General features: G+C 41.2%; 1 protein-coding gene across 4 annotated transcripts in view; it reads right to left on the reverse strand.

Annotated features, from left to right (window-relative positions):
- The window catches only part of DYNLT1 (dynein light chain Tctex-type 1), a 599,949-nt gene that overhangs the window by 350,469 nt on the left and 225,692 nt on the right, over positions 1-23,788 (reverse strand). For all 4 annotated transcript variants that reach the window (XM_044061985.1, XM_044061983.1, XM_044061984.1 and 1 more), the window contains exon 3: positions 1,972-2,095. In XM_044061985.1, coding sequence (XP_043917920.1) covers positions 1,972-2,095 — 124 coding nt within the window. The remainder of the gene's footprint in view (positions 1-1,971; positions 2,096-23,788) is intronic.

Here is a 23,788-nt window from a genome sequence, read left to right on the forward strand (position 1 = left end):
TGGAAACCTGATCAGAGGAATCATATTCAGTGTCTTGCCTAGGCCTCTTATCAGGAGGGGGATGGGAACCCCTGATCAAAGTAATTAAGTCTTCGGCCATTTTGAGCATCTGTTTCTTAGGCATAGAAGCCTGTCCTGGAGAATGCTGTACTGGTTTCCTCGTCTTTAAAACTGTTTTAAACTTTGTCTTGGATGCTGAAGTAGGCTTTATATAAAGTTGTGTAGGACTAAGACACCCTCAGAAGCCGATGCCTGCTCAGTGGCTCCGGACCCATCTGAGGGATTAATTTCCGAAGGACCAATACCTTGAGTATCCAGAGGCCTAGCTGCCTCCATGTGGGAGTCTGAGGCGGCCTGTGGCTCTGAAGTAGCAGGAGTCAGGGGCTGCGAAAGCGCCTCACTAAGTACCGGCGACTGGCCAAGAAGAGGCTTAATCGTCGGTTTTGGACTTCGGATGCTTGTCCTTGTCTTTATCCTTGTGTTTTTATGAATTCCGGTTGTCCCGACGGCATTATGTAGTTAAACCTTCTGCCAAAGTAATGAAAAGCAAAATTGTAAAGAACACTTAATAGTGCGTTGGTTAAATCTAGCACAAAACTGACAACTAGCAACGTCATGGTCAGGGCCTAGGCAAGGAATACAGTAAGAGTGGAAATCCTTATGAGATAATTGCTTCCCACAAGAAATACAATTGTTAACTTTTTCTGACATCGGTCTGGAGCAAGAAAAAAGTTTCCCCAATGGGGTACTTAGCTTTATTGAGGACTTCGGATTTGAAATTAGATTTCGAAAATCCCAGGTGTCGGCTGACCGGCACTTGCAAACTGCTTTTGCTTCGGGCACCGCATGGCAAGAAAGACTAAAATGGCGTTGGCTGCATCTTTTATACCCCTGGCGCACTGACGTCAGGGGAGAGGCGCCAGCAACTGACGCTGGACCACGACTTCGACTGCGGGTTGCCTGCCAGCAGGATAACCCAAGTGTAATGACTGCAACAGTGAAACACAATGAACATCTGGGATCTTTGGAAAGGGGTACCAGTAAGTTACATAGAAAAAAAATGGAAATTCTGGGAATAATCCATGCAGAAAATGTTTGAGGACGAATGAGGTTTAAGAGAAAGCAGAAATTGAATATATGTAATGTATCATGTCTGTAAATATGATTTTGTTAATATGGTTTGATTACCTTTATATAAAAGTAAGTTTGCTTACGTCACAACGGATAATTCAATAAAGGTGTTCAAATATATATATCTGGACAGATAAGGCTATTTCTGCTGCAAGAGTAAACCTTAGTACTAGCACCAAACAATACAGTCCATCCAGTCATTGTTCTCAAGCAGCATCAGACTCTTATAGAAACCCCCAAAACAGCAGCATCATCATCTAGAGTTTGTTCAGGCAAGTAGGAATTGGACGTAGACTGACAGGTCCTTCTACTGTACATACACATGTGCACAGTAATCACATCTACCCATCATTTTGTGTAGACTATGCACCTAACACTTGCCTTTGGGATCTGAGAGGACACTGAAGTAGCTGGAGACAACCCATGCTGACCAAGTGAAGGGATGCAGACTCCACAATTAATGTTTTCCAGCTGAGAGAGCTTCTTGTCGTGAGGTGATACTACTACTTAACTGCGTCACTCAACCACCATTAGTGCCAAAGCAGAAACGCATCAAACAAATTGGAAAATCCAAGTTTTCCATATCTCTGCAGTATGCATTTTTTGTATCATTAAGAACTGCATAAGGACACCATCTTACCTTATTCATAGAGAGCTTGTGTCTAGAAAAAGAGGCACTGTTTTCTATCTAATGAATTAAGTTGAATAGAGAAAAATTTTAAGCCAGAAGTAAAATTACTGCTGATACTCGGACATCTGAAAAGCAGAGAAAAAGCTATGTATTGGAGAATATTCAAGCAAAGAAAATGTTGAAATAACAGTTTCAATCAAAACACTTACCAATGTATTTGAAAGGCTTTCCCAGTTTTGTGAGCTGAGCCAGAGTCTGTTCCACCACATTACTTGTCCACTGGTTTACCCTGCTATGCTGGTAAGCATTTCCACCAATAATACTTTCAACAGACTACAGGGGTGAAAAAAATCAAACAAGCATACTGAGCATCAGCTTCAGATACAGCACAGTATTCTCACTTTATTTTCACTGTAAAGTAAAAGCCTTAACAGCAGATATGCACTTACTGTATCAAATGATATGGAACAAGGTCTCCTTAACCACATTAATGTCCTATTGATTTCTTTGGGGCGGGGGGGGATTCCTTGCTAAAATATGCAATTATGATGACTCAACTTTAGATGCCAAAGTTTTTCTCATCCCAAGTCTCCTATACAAAAGCACTGTACATTACCTCAAGATGTTTTAATCAAAACAGCCTTTTTTTTTTGGGGGGGGGGTCCATCTTCCCTGCAAATGGAAGAGTCCAGATGGGTTCAATAACTCACTAACAAGCCACTAGCTTTCCTAACAGCACATAAATGTGTAGCTCTCAAAAGGCTGAACTGGCTCAATTTCCCCAACCTCAAATAATTAACAGTAGCACAAACAAATCTTCCACAGTCCACAAGCCTGTCTCTCTCTCAGCAGTCTACTGCAATGATACACACCTCTTCTTGCACTCTTCATTCATTTGAAAAAAACATCTGGCAAATGTGACTCCCTTGCACAGCTTTCATAGGGACTCCCTATACACTTGCCATGTGGCAAACAGTGGTTCCCTCCCACTTTTCCTTTGCCAAATAAATGCACCTCAAACCTTCAAATAGGATGCTAAATCATTCCTTCTTGACAAACAGCAATGTCACTGCTCCCAATCTCCTACTTCTTTCCTCTCTCCTCCCACCTCTCCCCAAACAATCACAAACTATTGCCACCAACTACAGCACATCACTTGTGCAGACTCACACTTCTTCTAAACTAACCATTACCTGAATGCCCCCCAACATACCACTGACCTTCTCATTAAGCTCATCTACTTTATCCCAAACATCTCTCTGGCCACCACATTCTCTCCCCCTCCATATCTTCTGCTATATACTTCTCACTAATAAATTACTCACAGAACTCCCCCCGAGGGGGAATCAAAGCGAGATACTTGCAGCACTTGTTGGTGAAGGGGATGTCACAGAACTCCCCCTGAGGGGGAATCAAAGCGAGATACTTGCAGCACTTGTTGGTGAAGGGGATGGCAAAGAGGCTGCAGCAAGGTTGGCTCCAATGGCTGAAGATCATATTCGCTACCAACTGATTGAGACCACTTTTAAGGCATCAGAATAGATCTGCTTAGCTTGTCTGCCAATACATTAGTTTTCCCCGGGATGTGAGTCGCCATAAGAAAGCAATTTGAAGAGAGCTCCTATTCCCAAACCCTCATGGCCCCTCTGCACAGGGGGTAAGATCAGGTTCCTCCTTGCTTGTTGATGTACCAGACTACTGACGTGTCCATCAGAACTACAATAGTCCCCAGAGGGAGAGAATCTTGAAATGCCTGCAATGCTAGGAGTGCTCTTATTTCTAGAGCACTGACATGCAGACTGGTCTCTAGAGGAGACAACATGGCCTGGACCGTCCCTCCCGAGAAATGTCCCCCACCACCCCAGTTGGGAGACATCTGTGGTCACTGTGGCAACAACAGGGGGCAGAAGAACGAATGGTCTGCCCACAAAAAGATGGTCTGACTGAATCCACCAATGAATATGGCGGATGCAAATTGGTACGAGTCTTACAGGAAAGGATAGGTATTGAAAAAGAATGTACCATTGTACAGCTAAGCTGCACTGGAGAATTCACATAAAGAAGCATGTTAAGGGAACCAGTAGCATGGCAGCTGACATAACCCCAGAGCTTGCAGCACTAATCTTGCTGAAAGAGAAGGGTGAGAAAGTATAGTCTGAACCTGAAGGCTTAAGGATGTACTGTGGTGGCAAGATAAGGAAGATATCCAAATTGTAGTATTCAAGGAGAGTCCCTATGAATTCCAGGCTCTGTACTGGAACTAGTTTTTATTTGGTAAGATCTATCAAGATAACAAAGGTGTTTCAAATCTGAAGCAAATAGTCCCTGGCTTGTAGATGTTTGTGCATGGATGGGGCGGTAAGAAGCCAATCATCTAGATATGGAAACATCTGGAATCCGTTGAGCCTCACATGAGCTGCTGCTACTACTGCCATGCATTTGGTAAACACCCTGGGGGCTGTGGTGAGTCCAAAAGGCAGAGCTCTAAAATTGGAAATGATTGCTCCCAGCTGAAAGCATAGATAACTCCAGGATTGTCTGTCTATTTTTATGTGAAAGTACACATCTTGGAGATCTTTGGAACACATCCAATCGTCCTTGTGCAGAAAAGGCAGGATGGACTGAACAGTGACCATTCAGAACTTCACCTTCTTTACATACTGGTTCAACTTGCTTAGATCCAAAATAGGTCAGAGTTCCCCCGTTTTCCTTGGCACTAAAAAGAAGCACAAGTTCTGAATACTACTTGGTCGGATGGGACCTTTTGAATGGCTCCTGTCTAGCAGCTTTTGTATTTCTTGTGCTGCATCCTTCCACTGACTAGGTGAAACATCGGGAAGTTTCCTCCTTTGGGGAGGAGAAAGAAGGGAAAATAATATGCAGTAACCTCTAGATATTATTCTTAGCATCCAAGAATTTTAAAGCTTCCTCCTCTGCCTCTGGAGGAATTATCCCCGTGCAAATCCTGGAAAGGTCCCAGAAACTTACGGAACCACATTTTCTTACCACCTTGTTGGTTTCTTGAGAACGTCCATTAATAGGTAGAAAACTTGATTCCTACGGCAGACTGCATCTTCCCTTCTTGTTTGCTGTGGGTAAGCGTGGCCCAAACTGATGGCCCGAACAAAGACATGCCATCAAATGGGGCATTAACAATGGACTTCTTGAAGGGCTCCACAAAATTACATAGCTGCAACCAGGCATGTCTCTTTTATGGCTATCCCTAAACTGACTGCTTGTGAGGTACCTTCCGCTGTATGGGAGATCAACCTCAAAGCATTTAAAATAGACAGCACAGTGGCCAGTTGAGAGGAAGTCTTTTTGAAATCCTCAACAAACATGACTCTTGAGCCAGTATTGGATAACACCTAGTCAAATCTCTCTGCAGTCTAGTAAAATGTACCAGGTAATTTAGAGACCTCAGCGCGAAGGTATAGGAGGTGAACATTCACTTCTCAAATCTATCCAATGCTCTGGACTCTGTTCAGAGGATGGACAGAAGAGCGCTGCTCTGCCAGCTCTTTCTTGGTGGCTGTCACTGCTACGACCATAGACCTTGCTAGAGTAAGGGGTTCCTGGTTAATTCTATCAGAAGAAACAGCCAAAAATATATGTCTTGATGCTTAGGGATGGGTTTCACAGTATCCAGTTCCGTTCATGCCCATCGGGAAACCAAAATCAGTTCATCCACCATGGGGTCACCCAAGACGTAGATGGTCCAGAACCGAAAGCCTCTAGAAACAGAGATTCTTCAAGAGGAGAGTTGGATGACCAACCACCTTTCTGCCAGAGGATCTCTAGAATATCTCCAAAGGAGATATCAGGTGGCAATCAGAGGGATCCCTCTCCCTCATCAAAAATTGGTGTCTTCTGTGAGAGACTCCATCAGGGAGTCTGACTCCTCTTGCATGTCCTCTTCTGAGGGATCTTCTCTGTGGAATGTTCGGGGGAGGTGTCAGAAGAGAGAAGAAATTCCTCTAGGAGAAATGCCTGGAGACTTCCTGAAACTGGCCGTCCCTGTAGGGTAGGTCTGATGGGCTCAGAACAAAGGAAGGGAGAGTGATACGATTGGATACAACAGACGACGGATGTCTGTGGAAAGAAAAAGCCCTTTTTACCAGCCTGAAAGTCGAAGGACCTGGGGAATCCCTTTCCATCCTCCTCAGAGCCACAGCCACCCCTGGATTAGAGTCTCAAGGGGGGAAATCGGATCAGAAATGTTCAGAGACAAAGCTCCAAGGAGGAGGGACTGATTCAACAAAATTGGAGCCGAACCCAACCCCTCAGATCCAGAGCCAACATTTTGGCTCAGAGACCCACTCTGATCCCAGGGTATCGTAGCAGAACCAGTCAGGGGGACCATCGGAGTCAAGGAAGAAACTTTCTTCGGACCGGACACCAAACCTTTTGAGGATCTTGGATCCTGGACTCCAAAACCATAGGTCGGATCCTGGGACTCAGTGGGATCAGGCAGGGAGATAGTGGGGACTCTGTAGGTGCACTCATGGATCCAGAAGGGGACGGAGCTGGCAGGACCCCTTCTGGATTTAAGCCCCAAGAAATTTTCACTTAATTCTATCCATGTCCACCACTGACAAACTCGAGGAAGATACTGTGGATGAGGACCTGGAATGAGTCTTCGATGTTTGGAAGAGCTGAACTGGCAAGGAGTGCGATACTGGTTTCACTGTATAACCGAGGTATGGCTTCTTTGGGCAGAACTAGCTCTTGGATCTGACAATGAAGTAGAAGGGTGTGAAGAGATCACGATCAGAGCTGGCACTGTCAGATCCAAGTACTACTTAGGATCCAAAGGAAGGCTTCCAGACTTAGATCGGAGGAAGTTGGATCCAAAAATTTACAGATCTTCTCTAACAGCTTCAAAGAACCCCTTGGGGACTTCAGAAGCAAAAAAGAGGTCTCCTCTGAAGAAACTGACTTGGCAGATTTAGAGGGGGGTTTGAGCCCCAGAAAAAGCTGGTAAGTAGTAGTCCTTTAAGAATTAACTTATTTCACCGGTCAGCCAATGCTTTGGGCATAAAGTTAGAGCATACCGTGCAGTCTGCTTCTACACAGTAAAGACACTCCTTGTGGGCATCCGAATTGGGTATCTTATGTTCACAAGAAGTGCATTTTTTAAAACCTGTAGGTTTGTCTTGACAGTTACAGAAAAGGAAAAACAAACCCTATGTGAACAATAGCAAAAAACAAACAGCAATATTAATTAAAAAAAAAAAAAAAAAATTACTACACACTAGGAAAGGACAAAGGAAACTGCCAGAAAAAGACCTTAGAAAAGGGATGAAAAGACCAACTACGGTATTTAAGAGCGCTACCTTTCAAACTAAGTAACAGGTACCAACAATAACAACTAATTAGAAACGGATAAATTTATAGCAAAACACCTAATGCCAGAGACCACTAACAGGGTGGTTGTAAGAGTAATTACAAAGATTTTAGAACAAACAAAAAGAATAAAAACTTGCCTACAAACGCTCGATGGCAGCAAATGAGATCAGAGGTTATGGGGATGGAATAGGGCATTATGGGTAGAGAAAGGAGCTTTAGATCGGATATCTAGTGTATGCGGTAGAGTCAGTTCAGATCAGAGTCCATTTGTGAGGAAGAATGAAAAGGACAACATCAGATGCGGCATTTTTGAAATGAAGGCAAGAATATTTTTTTCTGTACAACTTGTGTACAATATCAAGTGCTATTTGAAAGGAGATTTTGCCCGTGGAGTTAAGGACAATGCTCTCAAGACTGCAGCCTATTTGTTCAGACTAACAGAATAAGTTTTGATACCTGAAAGAAAAAAAAAAAAAAAAAAAAAAAAAAAACAGGAGTGCCACCAGGGCCGGACTCCAATGATAGCAAATGACAGAGGAAAATGTCCTCCTATTCTTAGCTACTGTGTACGGCCATGTACTCAGTTGTGGACCCAAATTATTACAGTTTCATTTAACTTTAAATTATTCTGTTTATACCAGAGTCTGTCATGGGGTACAGTATCAAACACTCAAAGGTTGGTTGCTTGTGACCGATTAGCCTTCATTTTGGAAGGAAGGTGTCACATTATTGAAATTTACAAGATTATCTACCTCCAACAAAACTAGAAAGAGGATTAGGATGCTTTTAATATCTGCCTGAAAAAAAAGAAAGATCCATGATGATTCTCTCCACCACCTTACGCATCCTGCCTGTGAGGTGGAATGGCCTGAAATTAATTTGGTATGTGGAAGGCCCTCCATTGTGGACAAAGACTAAGCAGGTTGTTTTCAGGTACAAGGGACATATCCACTTTTAATTCTGCATTAAGAACAGCAGCAGGGGGCATACTATACTATTTTAATTGCAGACCTCCGGCTTCCTGGTATTTCATCTGGTCTGATGGAACAAGTGTTTCTGACCATAGTGATAGAACAAATAAGCATTTCAGAAGCATCTTCAGGTAGGATTTCGTTGAAGGGAGATTGGACTGCAGACTCCCTTTTGTGGGCTAAAATTTGTTTCAGTCTGTATTATGGTGTTTAGTTATTGCTGCAGACTGTTATAGCAGCACCATTTTATTCTAGCACAATACATTCTTGTTCCTTTCCCTCATTTTTCAAATGTGGCTGCAGAAGTCTTTATTATGGTCACCCAGCCTGATGGCAAATTTACCTTGAATAAAGCTTTGCCCGTTTACGTTTTAGGGTTTTCTCTTAGCCTTATTGGGTTGGGTACAGTTTGAAGGTTTTACAAACGTTTTTCTTTTGGTTTAATAATTTGTTGATTTGATAACTCCAATGCTTAAATTTACTGAAACTGCCCACTATATTTAAGATTTTCAGGGATGAATTTATACACATTGTTCTAAACTGTTGGAAAGACCAGTGAACAATTCATCAAAAGATTGTGGGGGAAGGGTCTCCGCTCACTGAAAAATGTGACAGTGTAAAGAACCAGAGCTGCTACTTGGGGGGGGGGTTAAACTAGATCATCAGCTTTACTGGGTTTGACCTGGCATATATGAAGACTGTTATGGCAATGTGGTTAAGAACAAAAAGGTGGTGAGGTATGTCTAGCTTAGCAGAACTGGCAAGGGATGTTTGTCCCAATGATCTTTCGTAGTTTCTGCCCTTTACTGACTGTTTTGACTGCTAAATATTTATGAAGTCTAGTAGTTTACTGGCTGATGCATAGTTTTCCCAGTCAATGGAGGGATAATTCAGGCCACTGAGAAGAAAAATATTTTCTATTATGGGGAGGATTATCAGTTTATCAAGGAAGTCATTATATTCTTGAGGTGAGACAGAGAGGGTGCAATATCCACTACATAGGTATGATGTCATTAATAAACTTATTCCACTTAAGAAATGTTCGTAGAGTAATAAAATGCAGTTTTTGAATGTATGTCATGCCTTTGCAAGCAATAGCTGAAGTACAGATTTTTTGGTTCCTTGCTCCATCTGTTTGGCTTTCACCCTTCCATGCCCCCAACCTCCCCCTAAAATGCATGATGGAGGAGTAAGGAAAGGGGACATTCAGGTTTCTTATGGATATCACCACCCTCCTCAGCTGAGAGGGTCATGAGCTGCCAGGAGCAAGTAGAGGAGTTGGCAGCATCATATACACTAGCAACAAGGATTTTTCTTCAAGTTCTACTTCTTCCTCTGTGAGCTAGACAGGGCGTGACATGGGATGTGGTCTGTAAGGACAGGCCCATCCCAGTGACATAGGGCAGTCACATCGCCTTTGCCTAATCACTCCTTTACCAACCCTGCGATCTTCACCTAGTCTTAACTTTCAACTCAGCTTTGAGTGATCAACTCTAGTCACAGAAATATATTCACGGCTTCATCTTTCTAAACCACCAGGTTTGCTAGCCAAGGCAGACATATCAGGTTATTTGGGATACACCCATATGCTATTAATAAAAGCTGTGGAGCTCGTTTTTGTCAGATTATATTTTTGCACTTTGGTCTAGCTCTCCAGTTTGTACTCATTTAGAACCAGACAGTTACAATTCTTCAAAATGAAGAATTAAAGTACAGCTGAAGTAATATACTTACCACACTACAATACATTTTCAACTGAGGGTCACTATAGCAGTAAATTATAATATATCATAAGATGTGAATCCATTCTTTTCATATCCCTTTGTTTCCTCAACTTAAATTTTTTATCATCAGTGCTTATATCCCTATAAAAGCATATAGCAATCTTGTGCCGGAGTTCCATGGAACCGTGTCTTGTATTGAAGATATACATATACATGTAAGCTACTTGAAGATGTATTTTGTTCTTCAAGCCTGCACATGGAACTATAACTGTAATCTCACTGCCCTTAGTAAACAGACTCAGAGTACAAGGTATAACGCAGCATATAGGATATGCATAAACAGCTAGCTGCATGTCATAGAACAACACATTACTTCTAGGGTGCACATGGAATATACAGCTCTTGGAGGGTGGACCAAATGCTCACTGTCTACATGTCTTAATGATCTGCCAGACACTAAATGGCATCAGTAGGGAAGTAATACTTGCAGAGCCAGAAGAAGTGAAGTATATATCTTTTCAAGAGTTTGTGTATGGACAAACAGAAGTTTAATTCTTAGTGAAAATATGCACCATCTGCTACTTCCAAGAATTATTTCACTGGAAGGAAATTTAACAACTTCTGAATACAAAACTTCCAGATTTTTTTATTTTCACCTATGAGTGGATTAGCCAGGAAGTCTGTGTAATATTCCTCTGCATTGCTACAGAAGAAGCATTTAACTGTTACTTTTATTACAAAGAAAGAAAGTAGCAGCGATAAGAGAAATTCAGTAATTATGATCCCAGGAAAAAAGTAATTTGACATTTGTTCTTTATGTGAGCACTAGTTCCTACAAATGCTTAGGTTACAAAGAACAGATACAAACAATATGAATTAGGAAAGCTGCACAACTTAACACAGAGAATACTTTATGGCATATGAAACGAAACAAGGGACACGATTTAATTGAGAAGCTAACCTGATCTTATCAGATTTTGCAAATGTGAGCAGAGCGACTAAAATGTAGTACGCAGTTGAAGCACATGACTAAAAGAACAAAATATGGAAAATGATGTATGCAATGTAAAGTGCAAGTTAAACAAGATAAAATTTAAAACAATCATTATATGTTGAATGGATAGTCAAACAAGGCATGTGATAATGTAAAATGGAGGAGTCCAGAAGAGAGAGAATGTGGAATTTAAGTCTTTCAGTGAGGAAGACTACTACAGTACATTCCTAGAGCTGCACAGACTTCTTCTTCTTCTTTTGGCTTTTTCCCGGTTAGGGGTCGCCACAGCGGATCACCTTGTCCGCACATTGAATGGCAGTGGAGTTTTACGGTGTCGAGTTGCCAGCCCGGCGCCAAACCTTCCACAGAAGGCACACTCACACGCACACCTAGGGCCAATTTAGAGTGTCCAATCCACCTGCAGCATGTCTTTGGGATGTGGGAGGAAACCGGAGCACCCAGAGGAAACCCACGCGACCACAGGGAGGACATGCAGACTCCGCACAGAAGGCACCCCAGCTGAGGATCGAACCGGAGAACCTCTTGCTGTGAGGCGGCAATGCTAACCACTGCACCACCGTGGCCGCCCTCCTAGAGCTGCACAGACTACCTTTGCTTTTTGTTTTGAAGATGATAGACCTACTCTGACATTACACCAGCAGTCCTAAATTAGCATCCTTGGCCCCCTGTTCTGTTTTTTTATATATGTGCGCATGCACATGCGCATATTATACACATATATATATATATATATATATATATATATATACATACATATATACACACATATATATATATATATATATATATCTATACACACACACACACACACACACACACACACACACACACACACACTTTATATATGTACACACACACACACACACACACACACACACACACACACACACACACACACACACACACACACACACAGGTATAAAGAATGTCTGCACTTGTAAGAATGCAGATCCTGTTTCTGCTACTTGTCTTTTTTTCAACATTCTTCAGAGAGATCCTTGCCATTGAAAAAACACTGCACATTCCAGGCTGGGCTGTGACAAAACCTTTAACAAAAATAACAGTGGTCTCTAAACCATTTTAAGTCAGATGAGATTTTTTCCCCCATTTGTCCAGAAACTCTGAAATTCAACCTATCCACCAAAAGAACTACTGGTGCATTTGGACTGAAATAAATTCACTTCTATTTCCACCCATGGAAGATGCAGATTTCATGTGGGAGCATTTCTTCCTTTTGAATACAAATCCTAAACACATTACAGAATTACATTTCTGTTTTAAATGTGCTAAGACATCTAAGACCAATACATAACCATGTGCATCTATTTTTCAAAAAGGAAACAAATAAAATGGTCACAACCAGATGCAACTTATGAACCATACTCAATACAGCATCATGCAAACAAGTAGGAATAAAGCCTTGCTTACAAGACAGTTCATCTCTGCATGGAAGTAAACATGAATGTTTGATTGCATGACTTAGTATTACCTGACCACTGTTTACTACATCATGCTCATAATCGTATTTTCTACAAACTTTAAGCTTCTTATGCTTATCAGCAGACTGCTTCCTATTACCTACACTAGGTATGCTCCAATCAAGGTTAACAGCTATATGTATTTACTTACATGGTTTATGGTGAAGTTGTAGATTACACTTTTGCAAAGATAGCAACATCCTTGAAATCGTATTGGTGCTTTCTGCAAAGCCTTACAGTATGACTCCATACTTAATGTTTTACTACGGTCATGAAAATTTTTGACAAAAATTATGGCTGATCTCTCTTTCTACTGGAGCAAAAGCATATCTGAGCACTGGTCAAAACTTATAAGTCTACCTTATTGTAGAAATACTGCACCGAGTTCTTGTTGACTAGGTTGTGACACAGCATAACATTTCAAAACAACTGCCTCATTTGCAAGCCCTTTTTGTCCCCTTGCACCTCATCCTTCACTGTCCCAACCCACAGTGCTCCACTTCCACTCCGGGTCTACCAGCCATCTTACTAGATCCTCCTGGACTACTCTTATTTCTGGGGTCAGTCGTGGATCCTAAGGGCATCCTGGGGGCTTAGCTGTTTGTGCTTCTGTCCGGGTGGGGGTGGGGGGTAGGGGTTCTTTCATATGTTCTACCCAGTTCCTTACCTGCTCCCTACAATTTATCCACATCATCAGAGGACAACTCCAGTCTTTGCTCCACATCTCCCTTTAGGGTTAGTTAGGAACGAGCACCCTCCCAACCAAGGATGGGCACATCATCTCTCCCTGCCACTCTATCAGTTGCCTGAACCGCTAATGGAACCCGTTCACCTGAGCCATAGTCAGGGCTTTACCACTCTACACTACAGTCCAATCATTACCTTTTAAAGTATTTCAAAGCTGGTCTCTTTTACTCCAATTACCAGAAAACCCATGCAAAATCACACTGTAGTAGCTTTCTGAGTAGTGCTGTTATATCTGACAAGTTTGGACAGAACATGGGAAAAAGATATTGCATCATAAGGAATTTCATAACAGAGTACTTAATATGAGGCTTCTACAAATTCACAACTGCTTTAACAGAATCAGGTGTGACAGTTTCAGAAGTCAAGGCATGGCTTATATACTGGAAGAATTATACACATATCTGAGATGTACCTTTTTTCCAGCTTTAAACCTCTTTGTCTTAATCTGTTTAATAGTTGAATGAGATGCCAGTAAAGCTCCTGCTTAGCAACTCCCAAGACTAGATCATGTTTATCCTGATTACAACTACCAAACCTTCAGTCATTTCAATCGGCAATGTTAGCTTCATTTAACCTTACCTGCCAATCCCATTGGTTAGCAAGAAGCAGAGAGTTTAGGAGACACTAAGTTCTGTTTTTTTTTTTTTTTCCTCTCCCCAGAACAAAGCATCACCGTGGTTTTCTTTGCATGAACACTTAAAATTGCAAATTTACAGACTTATATCAATGGTGCAGACAGAATATGACATAAAACATAAAGTGGAATTGGTAGCTTATTGTACTGTTCCTACTGGGTCACTTGCCTGTGCCATATTGTTTTTGAAGATTGTATAAGCGGCTGAGAACAGACCCTTTTGCGATACTTGAGTGGATAGAATGGGGTTGAGGCACATTACTGTCCCATATTACAGGCCATGTTCTGTTTGCCTAACAGTGGTGAGCTAGGTTAAGAGAGGAGAACGGGTAAAACTGGCTAAGGAACTTGATCAAGGCAGTATGATCTACCACGCTGAAGGTCTATAAGAGGTCAAAAATGCATGAGTTTACTTTTTACTGCTGTTTATTTTTTCTCTGATGTTAATGAAACCAAGGAGGGAAGGTTCATTGCCATGCTGACATCTAAAACAGTGTTGTGTTGGGTGTATGAGGTGGCTGCAGATAAGGTGTTGTAAATACTTTACTAGCTTCCCAAGTATTTCTGATAGTGGTGGGAGTACTGTAGTTGGCCTACATAGACTGTGGTCTGTGGAAGGGACAACTTTATGGAGTGGGATGATGGCAGTAGTTTTCCATGCTACAATTACGCAGCTTTCCCTCGTAGAACAATTACCAGAATTGACATCATGCAGTGAATAGATGGAACTGCATTTTTAAGACAATTAGGTCTAATGAGGAAGTTTTTTTTTTCTAAGGCGATTAAGGATAGGGACATGGGAATATGGTCTAGGGTGAGAATATGTTGGTTGCTAGAAGTACCAAGATTGTGGCACTGTGGCTGGAGTTTTGGATGAGATTACAGTGCACATGTTTAACACATTAACACCTGTGCAGTGTGGAATGTTGCACCTCTTACTGCTATGCACATCCTTGCATTCCAAAACATTTTCTAAAAAATGAACTTAATCATATGATAATCGAGGCTTTTCTACCGTGGGACATCCTAGATTAACAATCTTAGTGTCATTTTATTAATAAATCCACATTCTAATTCTGCCCAATATAAGCTGGTAAGTCACTTAGTTAAAAAGTCAGCCCCAAGAAAGGTCTGGACTCTAAAGAGCTACTGGCGTTGGCTGAAGTATACAAAAATGTACTGTAGGCTCAAATGAGTTAACTCAATTTAATCCTCAACAGGAGGCTAATTAACACTTTGCTTTCTGAGTGCTTTTCTCCAAAATCCCAAACTGAAAACACACTTCATTAGATTAATAATAATTTAAGAAAGAAAAACTATTTTGCTTGTCAAAAATATTAGCTGGTGTTATGGTCAAACAAACGGGCAGTATCTCTGCAGGTGTGCAAGAAAGACTGTTACAAAATATCAGCAGGGCAACTGCTCACCTACTTTAGATCTTTCTAATGATGTCTAAGACGAGATAGCATACTGCTGCTTTGTGATATTGCTGAATCTATGCAAATTATACATATAACTTCACAATATTTCAAGCAATACTACTCTACAAAACCATTTAAGCTAGATAGCAAGTACCAGTGGCAACAAAGAGTGCCTTAAACGTTTTGCATAAGATAGCACTATTTGTTTACATGTAGGTTGCACAGCTTTTACGAAGTTAATAAAAATATAAGTAATGGTCATAACTGCTTTTCCAAAATAGCATTTGTATTTTAGAATGCCTTCACAAAGAAATGAATGACATTAGTTTGTGTTTACTCAATGTTTTAAAGTACACCATCCCCAATATGGCAATATCTGCATATGCATATCTACATTGTCTTCTACATTGCACAGCTTATAAACAAAGGGATTGCGTCTAGATCCAGGGATGTCATGGTCCCCCTTTACTCAGCCCTCATTAACCCAGTCATTGAAAAGAATGCCCCCTTTGGCATGTATTTCTCCAGACACATGCAACAAATAAAACACCCATAGAGATATCATACTCAAAGGATACAAGGCCTTAACAACATGTCCTACATGGACCTACTCAAAGCCCTGTTACTATACTCTGTATCCTACAGGCTGCTAAGAGGTGACCTGCGTCTGGCATGCAAGGCATCCTCCAATCCAACACTGATGCATCTACTACACATTGCAAGTCAAATGGCATCAGAAATACTGGTCAAAGGCTCTAACCCTACAGGTTTTATATTCTAACATTAACAGAATGGTTTGGAGAGAGGGGCATTTCTCAGAGGATACTGCTGCTCTGGAACAGACTCACCATCTACATAAAACAAAATGCATCCCTGTTCATATTCAAGTGCAACTTAGATCTATAGATGGGAAACAGAAAATTTACCTCAACTGCCCCCTGTACTACTGATGGACAGATGCAACTCTTAAATGCTTTATCTCATGCATGTGTCCTCTCAAATCATCTATGGCATGATCCCAATTACTATCATTAGGGCAATACAAAATTAAATTGACCATGGGATGGGCAAGGCTAATCTCTAACCAAATAGGATTGGTTAATTCAAGCACAAAAAGGGAAATGGGTAGGCTTAAAATGGCCTGCAATGGCAGCTGGCTTACTACTCACCTACAAACCTATGTTATTACCCACTTTTTCTGCATTATTAATATAGACATGGAAGTATGTCATTTCTGTCCGTACTTCATAGCTCCAGCTCTCCACATCCCATGCTGACCACTTCACAGTCATGCTCAACAAATCAAATCATGTCATCTTGTAGATGGCTTCCTCGCTGCCTTAGTTTTACGTTACCAGTGACGAATATACTCATTTCAGGAGTACAGGGAAGTCTCCTATAAAGGCAATTATACTTTTTTAGGATAAAAAAAGAACTCTGCATTCATGACTATACTCTTGCAGGAAAGTAAAAAACAGTTATTTTACCAGAAGTTTGAAAAGTGTGTATAGAATTCTGGTGTCACAGTAACTTGAGAGTTTTTGGGGGAAGAGGCATGTGTTTGAGGACTTATCAGTTTTACTGCTGTACTCAAGTCCCAGAAATGTTTGGGGTTATCTTCAGTTTAGGTTTCTTTGTTTATTTGGAGAAAAAAGTAGTTATTTCATACCAATCGGCTATATTACGGAGTTAAAACAGTTTGTACATGGTCTACAAATTAGTAGTGTTTTAAGAACTGATATTTCCTCAATGTATCATCATGTTTACACAACACAGTACATCAGTGCCTATGGTGCTGGTGCTGGATTGTTTTTCTACTGATTTTGAGTGAATGAGTCAAATCACAGAATATGTCACGGGAAGAGTCACTGAAGAATTGTACTGCCTGATCCAGGTAAGATACCAAAGGGGCTGCCAGCCAAATCACAAAGTATGAAAAGGAAATAATTATTGAAGAAAAATAATGCATGATCTAGGGAAGGTGCAAGAAGGGCTGCGAAATGTGGCTATAAACACTAATCATTAAAGTAGCAAGTATTGTGACATTGTATGCACTTTTATCTATTGCATATATTAATTTTAAACAGCAGGTAAAATGGATGAATAGTCACTCAGTGATTCTAACAGTCAAACCATCTTTGTAAAAGTTATTACTGTGCATCAGTACCTACTACGGGGCTCTACACCTCCCTGTGGCAGTGTGCTAACTAGCATACTCAAATTCACCTTTTCAGTTTACCACAGTGTGCATTTTGCCATACAGTATTAAAAATCACAAAACATTTTTGCTGAAAATTTTATTAGTGAGACAATCTACTGTATTTTCAACAGTTTCTTTGGGAGACTTTGGAAGGCTATAAATACATCCATTGATTATGTCTTGTTTAATTTGACAGGTCCAAGTATGGAGTCTAGGCAAGGGGAATGTTGGTATGTTGTAAAGGAGTGTGTTTATTTGGTATGGACCCCTCCACATCCTATTGCCTTGTGAGAGCATTTATTAAAGTAAACATTACAGATTACTCCACCAGGATAATAGAAGTTCACTAAGTGAGTGATTACAATTCTGGTATCCTTGCCATCTCTGAAACTTGACAAGAGGATTGTCCAGGTCTGAATGTATGACATCACACTGCAGGACATTACATACATTAATGTGGGCAACTGAACATCATAATTGTTTGAAAGTAGTACTGAATTAAACAGGGTCTTGGTGGTGCACAGTGTGTGTGAAGATTACACATCATGATATGCTGACTTGAGAAGCATAATGGTGTTAGAAAGAGGCATTACAGAAAGAATAGGATATGGAAATGCTGCACCAAACTCGAGGACTGGATTTACTTTTGATAGTGCTTCAAGATAATATTGAGCAGCGACTGATTAAACTGCTGTCTGTTGTCTAGCTGGCAGTCATCACACGACTATATTCACTGCAGAAGTGCAGACAATAGTAATCTCTGTGTTTCTTGGGACAAAAAAAAAAAAAGAAGTTATGTTCTTACCATAACATTCGATCTATGTTGTCTGTTTTTCATTAACCTGTGAGTCTTGGTTCCGACCCTCTGAACTAACTCGGCCATTTTACTAGCTTGAGATTCGAAACTCGAGCTCCACCTCCCTACCAATAATGCCTCTCCCCCCCCAAAATACTTCAGATAGAGTTTGCTACTCATTGGACATAGAGGTATTCTGAGGGTCAGAACAGAGACTCACAGGTTAATGAATGAATGTAAAGAACATCAGATCAAGATTAATGGTGGGAAAAAAAAAAAAAAGAGTAGTCAAGAGATTGGTTTTCCATCACTCTTGCCTCATCTTCCAGCTTCCGCTTACATTAAATAAAGCTAATAACTAAAACTTGTCTGGAGTTATATAACCCAGTTAACTTAAATGCTGTGACAGCTGCTAGCTTATTATGCTTAGTCATATGACTTAAAGGATGTTTTGTCGCTAGAAATAGTTTGGGAGCATTAAAAGAAAGCCAGACGCAAGCATTGCTAGTTGTAGATAAAAGCAGTCAAATGAGAGGCACTGTGGATTATTATAAATCTAACCTCCTAACATTTAATTCAGTTTGTCTGAATTCAAACACTAGTTAAAACAAATACATTATTCAAGCTTTGTAGGTACGATGTAACACTTTGCTGGATTTTTTTTTTTTTTTTTTTTTAAACTTAGACTTCTTTTTATTGGAATGTTACAAAAAGCTGCTGAAATAAGGTACGAGAACCATCTGCCACAAGCAAAACTAAACAGGTTTAGCTCTTGTATTTGAAGTTTATTATGCAGTTTGAATTTCTTTCTGAATAAGAAAACAGTAGATTTTTTAATTCTTCACTGCTGCAGTAGAGCCCTGATAACAACCATCCAGTCTTCAAAACTCTATGGCTCCATCCCATACCTACACTCTGACTGCTGACTAGCTAGTCAGCAAAAGAGCCTACTTCTCAATAGTGCACAAGATCAGAACCTACTTCTCAGTGCACAAGATCAGAACTTAGAATAATCGCATTACATAAATGTGTTGAATGCAGTATAGTGAAGATTGGGAAATCTACCCTTTTCCTCACTATAGTGCAGTCTCTAAGTAGGTATATATAATTTGCAGGAATTTGTATTTTTTTTTTTGTTTTTGTAGGGGGAGGCAAGCCCCCCCCCCTTGCAAATCATATATACCAACTCTGAGATCGCACTACAGTGAGGAAAAGGGTAGATTTCCCGATTCTCACTGTACCGCGATCTGCATCCAACATATTTAGGTAGTGCAATATTTCAAGTTCCGATCTTGTGCACTATCGCTGTTAAGTTTTCATACTTCTCACCTCAGTTACATAAATTTTGGTCTTCTGTTAATTCGTTCTACTAAAGTACATCTGAGGCATCAATTCCACTGGTTAACATAAGATTTCCTAGAAGCAGGATTTCTTGCCTCCCTTAGTACCTGCTGCATGTCCTTCATGAAAATTGTGTCTAAAAAGGTATTAGAATTGAATCATCCAGGCAGTCAGTTGAAGTTGGAGACTGGGGTGCATCAAACTCCTTTCATCTTGTGTGAGTAGATACAATCTGTGAGGAAGCTTGCAGTAAATGCCTCTGGCCAATTCCATAAGAAGGGAGAACTGCTGCCTGAGCCAGAAGGGTGTCGACCACAATATATTTTTTTGGCAAGTCATTCCGGATTTTTAGAATAACCCTGGATATCAGCAGAAAGGATGAAAATACATGCAGGAAAAAATTCTGACCACTTGAATGAAAATGCATCTGTTTTCCAAGCCTGTCTAATATGTCTTTGTGCAGAATTTACATAGTTGTCGGTTTTGAAAGGAGGAAAAATGGATCCATTTCAGGTATTCCCCACAACTGGATCCATTCCTGGAAAATCCTCACACTTCAAGTTGCATTAATGAGGGTTTGTCCCGGTCAGTTTATCTGCCACTACGATAGTATGCAAGATGCTTGAAGGTTTACACAGTGCGATACAGCTAATGTCCAAGCCAAGTCTGCACAAGAGTTAGGACCTGGTGTCCTCTGTTTATGTACATCAAAGTGGTATTGTCTATAATCACCTGTATTTGTCCCACAGGCCTTGCACGTTTACCCTTAGAAAATGCTCCCCAGGCAAAAACTGAGGCTTCTTGCTGCCTCCACCAATGCAGTTCTTTCTTGATAAAGCTGAAAACTGGAATTTGAAAATCCTAGAAGATGACAATGTTGCGTCCAAATTTTTTTTAAAGCCACTGAATTTTTCTCATACGACCTGGCAAGAGCAATTGTAAGAATAATAGAAGTTATGAACCCTAGACTCTGGAAATATCCTCTGGCTGAAGTGTCAGACTTACTGGAAGAGATCAAGAAAGTTTTCCATACAGATTCACCTTTTCCTAGGTTAAGAACGTATCTAGAAGGCAGTCTAAAAGCACAATCCTGCGTGACAGAGTCAAGGAAGATTTTTGAATATTTGTCTGAAAGCCCAGATTGGTAAGAAGAAATGAAACCCATGCTAAGGGCTCTTGACATCTGGGGAAAAAACTCTGCAAAAATTAGTAAGCAGTCTAAAGAAAAAGTACAGTTGTGTACCTACCATAAATGTACATGTTTGAGTGTATTCACTGTTGCAGTCATTACACTTGGGTTATCCTGCTGGCAGGCTATCCGCAGTCGGCCTGAATTCCAAAGTCCTGGTCCGGCTTCGGTTGCCGTTGCCTCTTCCCTGACGTCAGTGCGCTGGGGTATAAAAGATGCAGCAGACGCCATTTTCTTGTTTTTCTTGCCCCAGATGTCAGGTGCCCCCAAAAGGGTAGGCTAAAAAATTCTGATCATAAAAAAGCATGCACATAACCTTCATCTACAAGCAAATACACCATAGGTTGTATAGAATAGAGAAGTACAGATAAGTCCCAGCGATGAAAGGGTAACCTGGACTGCAACAGTGAATACACTCGAACATCTACATTTATGGTACGTACACAACTATACTATGTTCATAGGGTTTCACTGTTGCAGTCATTACACTTGGGTTGAATCCCAAAGCTGAGGTTGGGTGGCTAGGCCTAAATAGAATTAGGAGTGGCTATGAGGCCCTGCAGAACTGTAGTGGCAAAGCCTGCTCTGGATTTAGAGTAGAGTAAAGAGGTAAGTGATAGTGCTTTGTAAAAGTGTGCACTGAAGTCCAGGTTGCAGCCTCCAAAATGTCCTTGGTTGGTACTCCTCTGAGGAAGGCTGCTGAAGTGGCTGCTGCTCTGGCAGAATGTGGCTTTATGCCCTTATGCACTGATTTGCCATGTTGTGAACAGCAGAAACGAATGCAGTGTCCTATCCATTTTGAAATAGTCTGCTTTGAAATAGCTTTTCCTTGTGATCTTGCAGCATATGCCACCAAGAGTTGCTCAGTCTTTCTGAAAGCTTTAGTTTTGTCCAAGTAAAAGCGTAGCTGTCTGTGTATGTCCAAAGAATGCAGAAGTCTCTCCCCCTTATTCTGCGGGTTTGGATAAAAAGGTAGGCAAATGTATGGTTTGGTTAAGAGCCAAACTGGACACTACCTTAGGCATAAAATGTTGGGTTTGTCCTTGGAGAAACCCTGTCCGGATGGAAAATAATAAAAGGTTCCACAGCCATTAGTGCCTACAACTCTGAGACTCTTCTTGCTGAAGTAATTGCTAGGAGAAGAGCTGTTTTCCATAAGTATTTTATCTCAGCTGTATTGGCTGGCTCAAAAGGAGGCAGTGTGAATTTTTCCAAGACAAAATTGAGGTCCCATGCAGGTATTGGAGCTCCCCTTGGAGGTCTTATGTTTTTGGCCCCTCTGAGATACTGCCTTAGCAGTGGATGAGAAAAAATAGGTGGGTCCGTATTGTAATGAGCTGAAATGGCAGAGGCATGGATCTTAAATGGATGAGAAGGATAGGCCTTTGTCCAGCATCTCAGTTAGGTATTGTAAAATCTGAGGAATATTTGGTATAAACTTGTCAATTCCTTGTGCCTGGTTCCAAGCACAGAATCTCTTCCATTTTTCTGCATAAGATTTTCTGGTGCTGGGCCTCCAAAATAACATCCATGACTGCTTTAGAGAGAGGTGTGTTCTGAAAGTTTACATTAACCGCCATGCAGCCAGATTTAGGGTTCTGAGTTGGCTGTGTAGGATCCGATTGTTTTGTTGGGTCAGCAAATGAGGAATTTGAGGCAATGTCCAGGCTGGGCCTTGAGACAAGCTCTTTAGGATTGGGTACCAGTGCTGGCGTGGCCAGTCTGGGGCAATCAGGATCATTTCTGACTTCTCGTCTGACCTTTAGGAGTACCCTGGTGAGGAGAGGCAGAGGAGGGAAGGCATATACTGTAAGGGCTTTCCAGCTGAATTGAAAGGGCATTCACTTTCCATGCTTGTTTGTAATAAGTCCGAGTGCAAAATCTCTGTAGCTGGCAGTTGTGAGGGGAGGAAAATAGATCTAGGTCTGGGCATCCCCCGTTTCCCTGTTATCATGCTGAAGATTTGTGATCTAGTTTCCACTCGTGAGGATCCATGAGATTTCTGCTTAGTTAGTCTGCCAAAGTATTTGTCTTTCCTGGAAGGAATTGTGCTTGCAGGTGTACTTGATAAGTCAATGCTGTGTTCCACAAAGTCATGGCTTGTCTGCAGAGGGGGTAGGAATGTCTGCCTCCATGCTTGTTTATGTACCACATGACTGTTGTACTGTCAGTCTTCATCAGCAGTTGTCCTGGATGAAGTAGGTCCTTGAAGGCGGTCAGGGCATTCTGTACAGCTAGCATCTCTTTTTGATTGATATGAAGATGCATTTGGCTTGTGGGCCATGTGCCCTGAATACATGTTCCTGCCATGTGTGCCCCCCCCAGGCATAATCTGATGCATCTCTTAGTGTCTGCCTAGCTGTGGGTAAAGTGAATGGCTGTCCCTTGTTTTGGCAACAGGCCTGTGCCTACCATCGAAACTCCTGTTGCAGGCAGGGAATGAGAGTAATTAATGTTTCCAGGCTGTGGCAATGTTGAGTCCAAACACTTTTTAGATACCATTGTAGTTTCCTCATATGCAGTCTTGCATACGGAATTAGTAGAATGCAGGATACCATGTAGCCCAGAGCCTGTAGAATTTTTCTTGCAGATAACTGGGTGTTTGTTGCCATGTTTTTGAAGTAAGAAGTCAGTTGCCTTTGTCTGGCGTGAGATAAGCCATCTGGGCAGTTGTATTTAAGCTTGCACCCAGGAATATTATCTCTTGAGAGGGTACTAGTTTTGATTTCTTTTCATTTACTGTGTACCCTAGGCAAATTAATAATCTTTTTACGAATGTCAGATGCTGTAGTAAAATGTCTTTCATCTCTGCTTGAATAAGGCAGTCGCACAAGTAGGATTATATTTGAATTCCTCTTTGTCTGCATAAAGCAATTACTGGTGCCAGGCATTTTGTGAAGACCCAGGGCACAGTAAATAAGCCAAAGGGCAGTGCAGAGAATTGGTAGTGCATTGAGCCAGCTATGAATCTGAGGTATCTTCTGCACGATTGTCTGATTGGTACATGCAGGTATGTCTCTGAGGTCCAAAGTTACAAGCCAAGCCTTCGTGCCAAACATGGGCAGAAGCTGCTGCAGAGTCAACATTCTGAATTTTGGAACGTCCAGAAAAGTATTTAGAATAGACAGGTCCAGAATTTGTCTCCAGGCTTTGTCCTTTCT

Source organism: Protopterus annectens, chromosome 1.part0 (assembly GCF_019279795.1).
Source record: "Protopterus annectens isolate FY-2018-M chromosome 1.part0, PAN1.0, whole genome shotgun sequence".
Classification (NCBI taxonomy): domain Eukaryota; kingdom Metazoa; phylum Chordata; order Ceratodontiformes; family Protopteridae; genus Protopterus; species Protopterus annectens.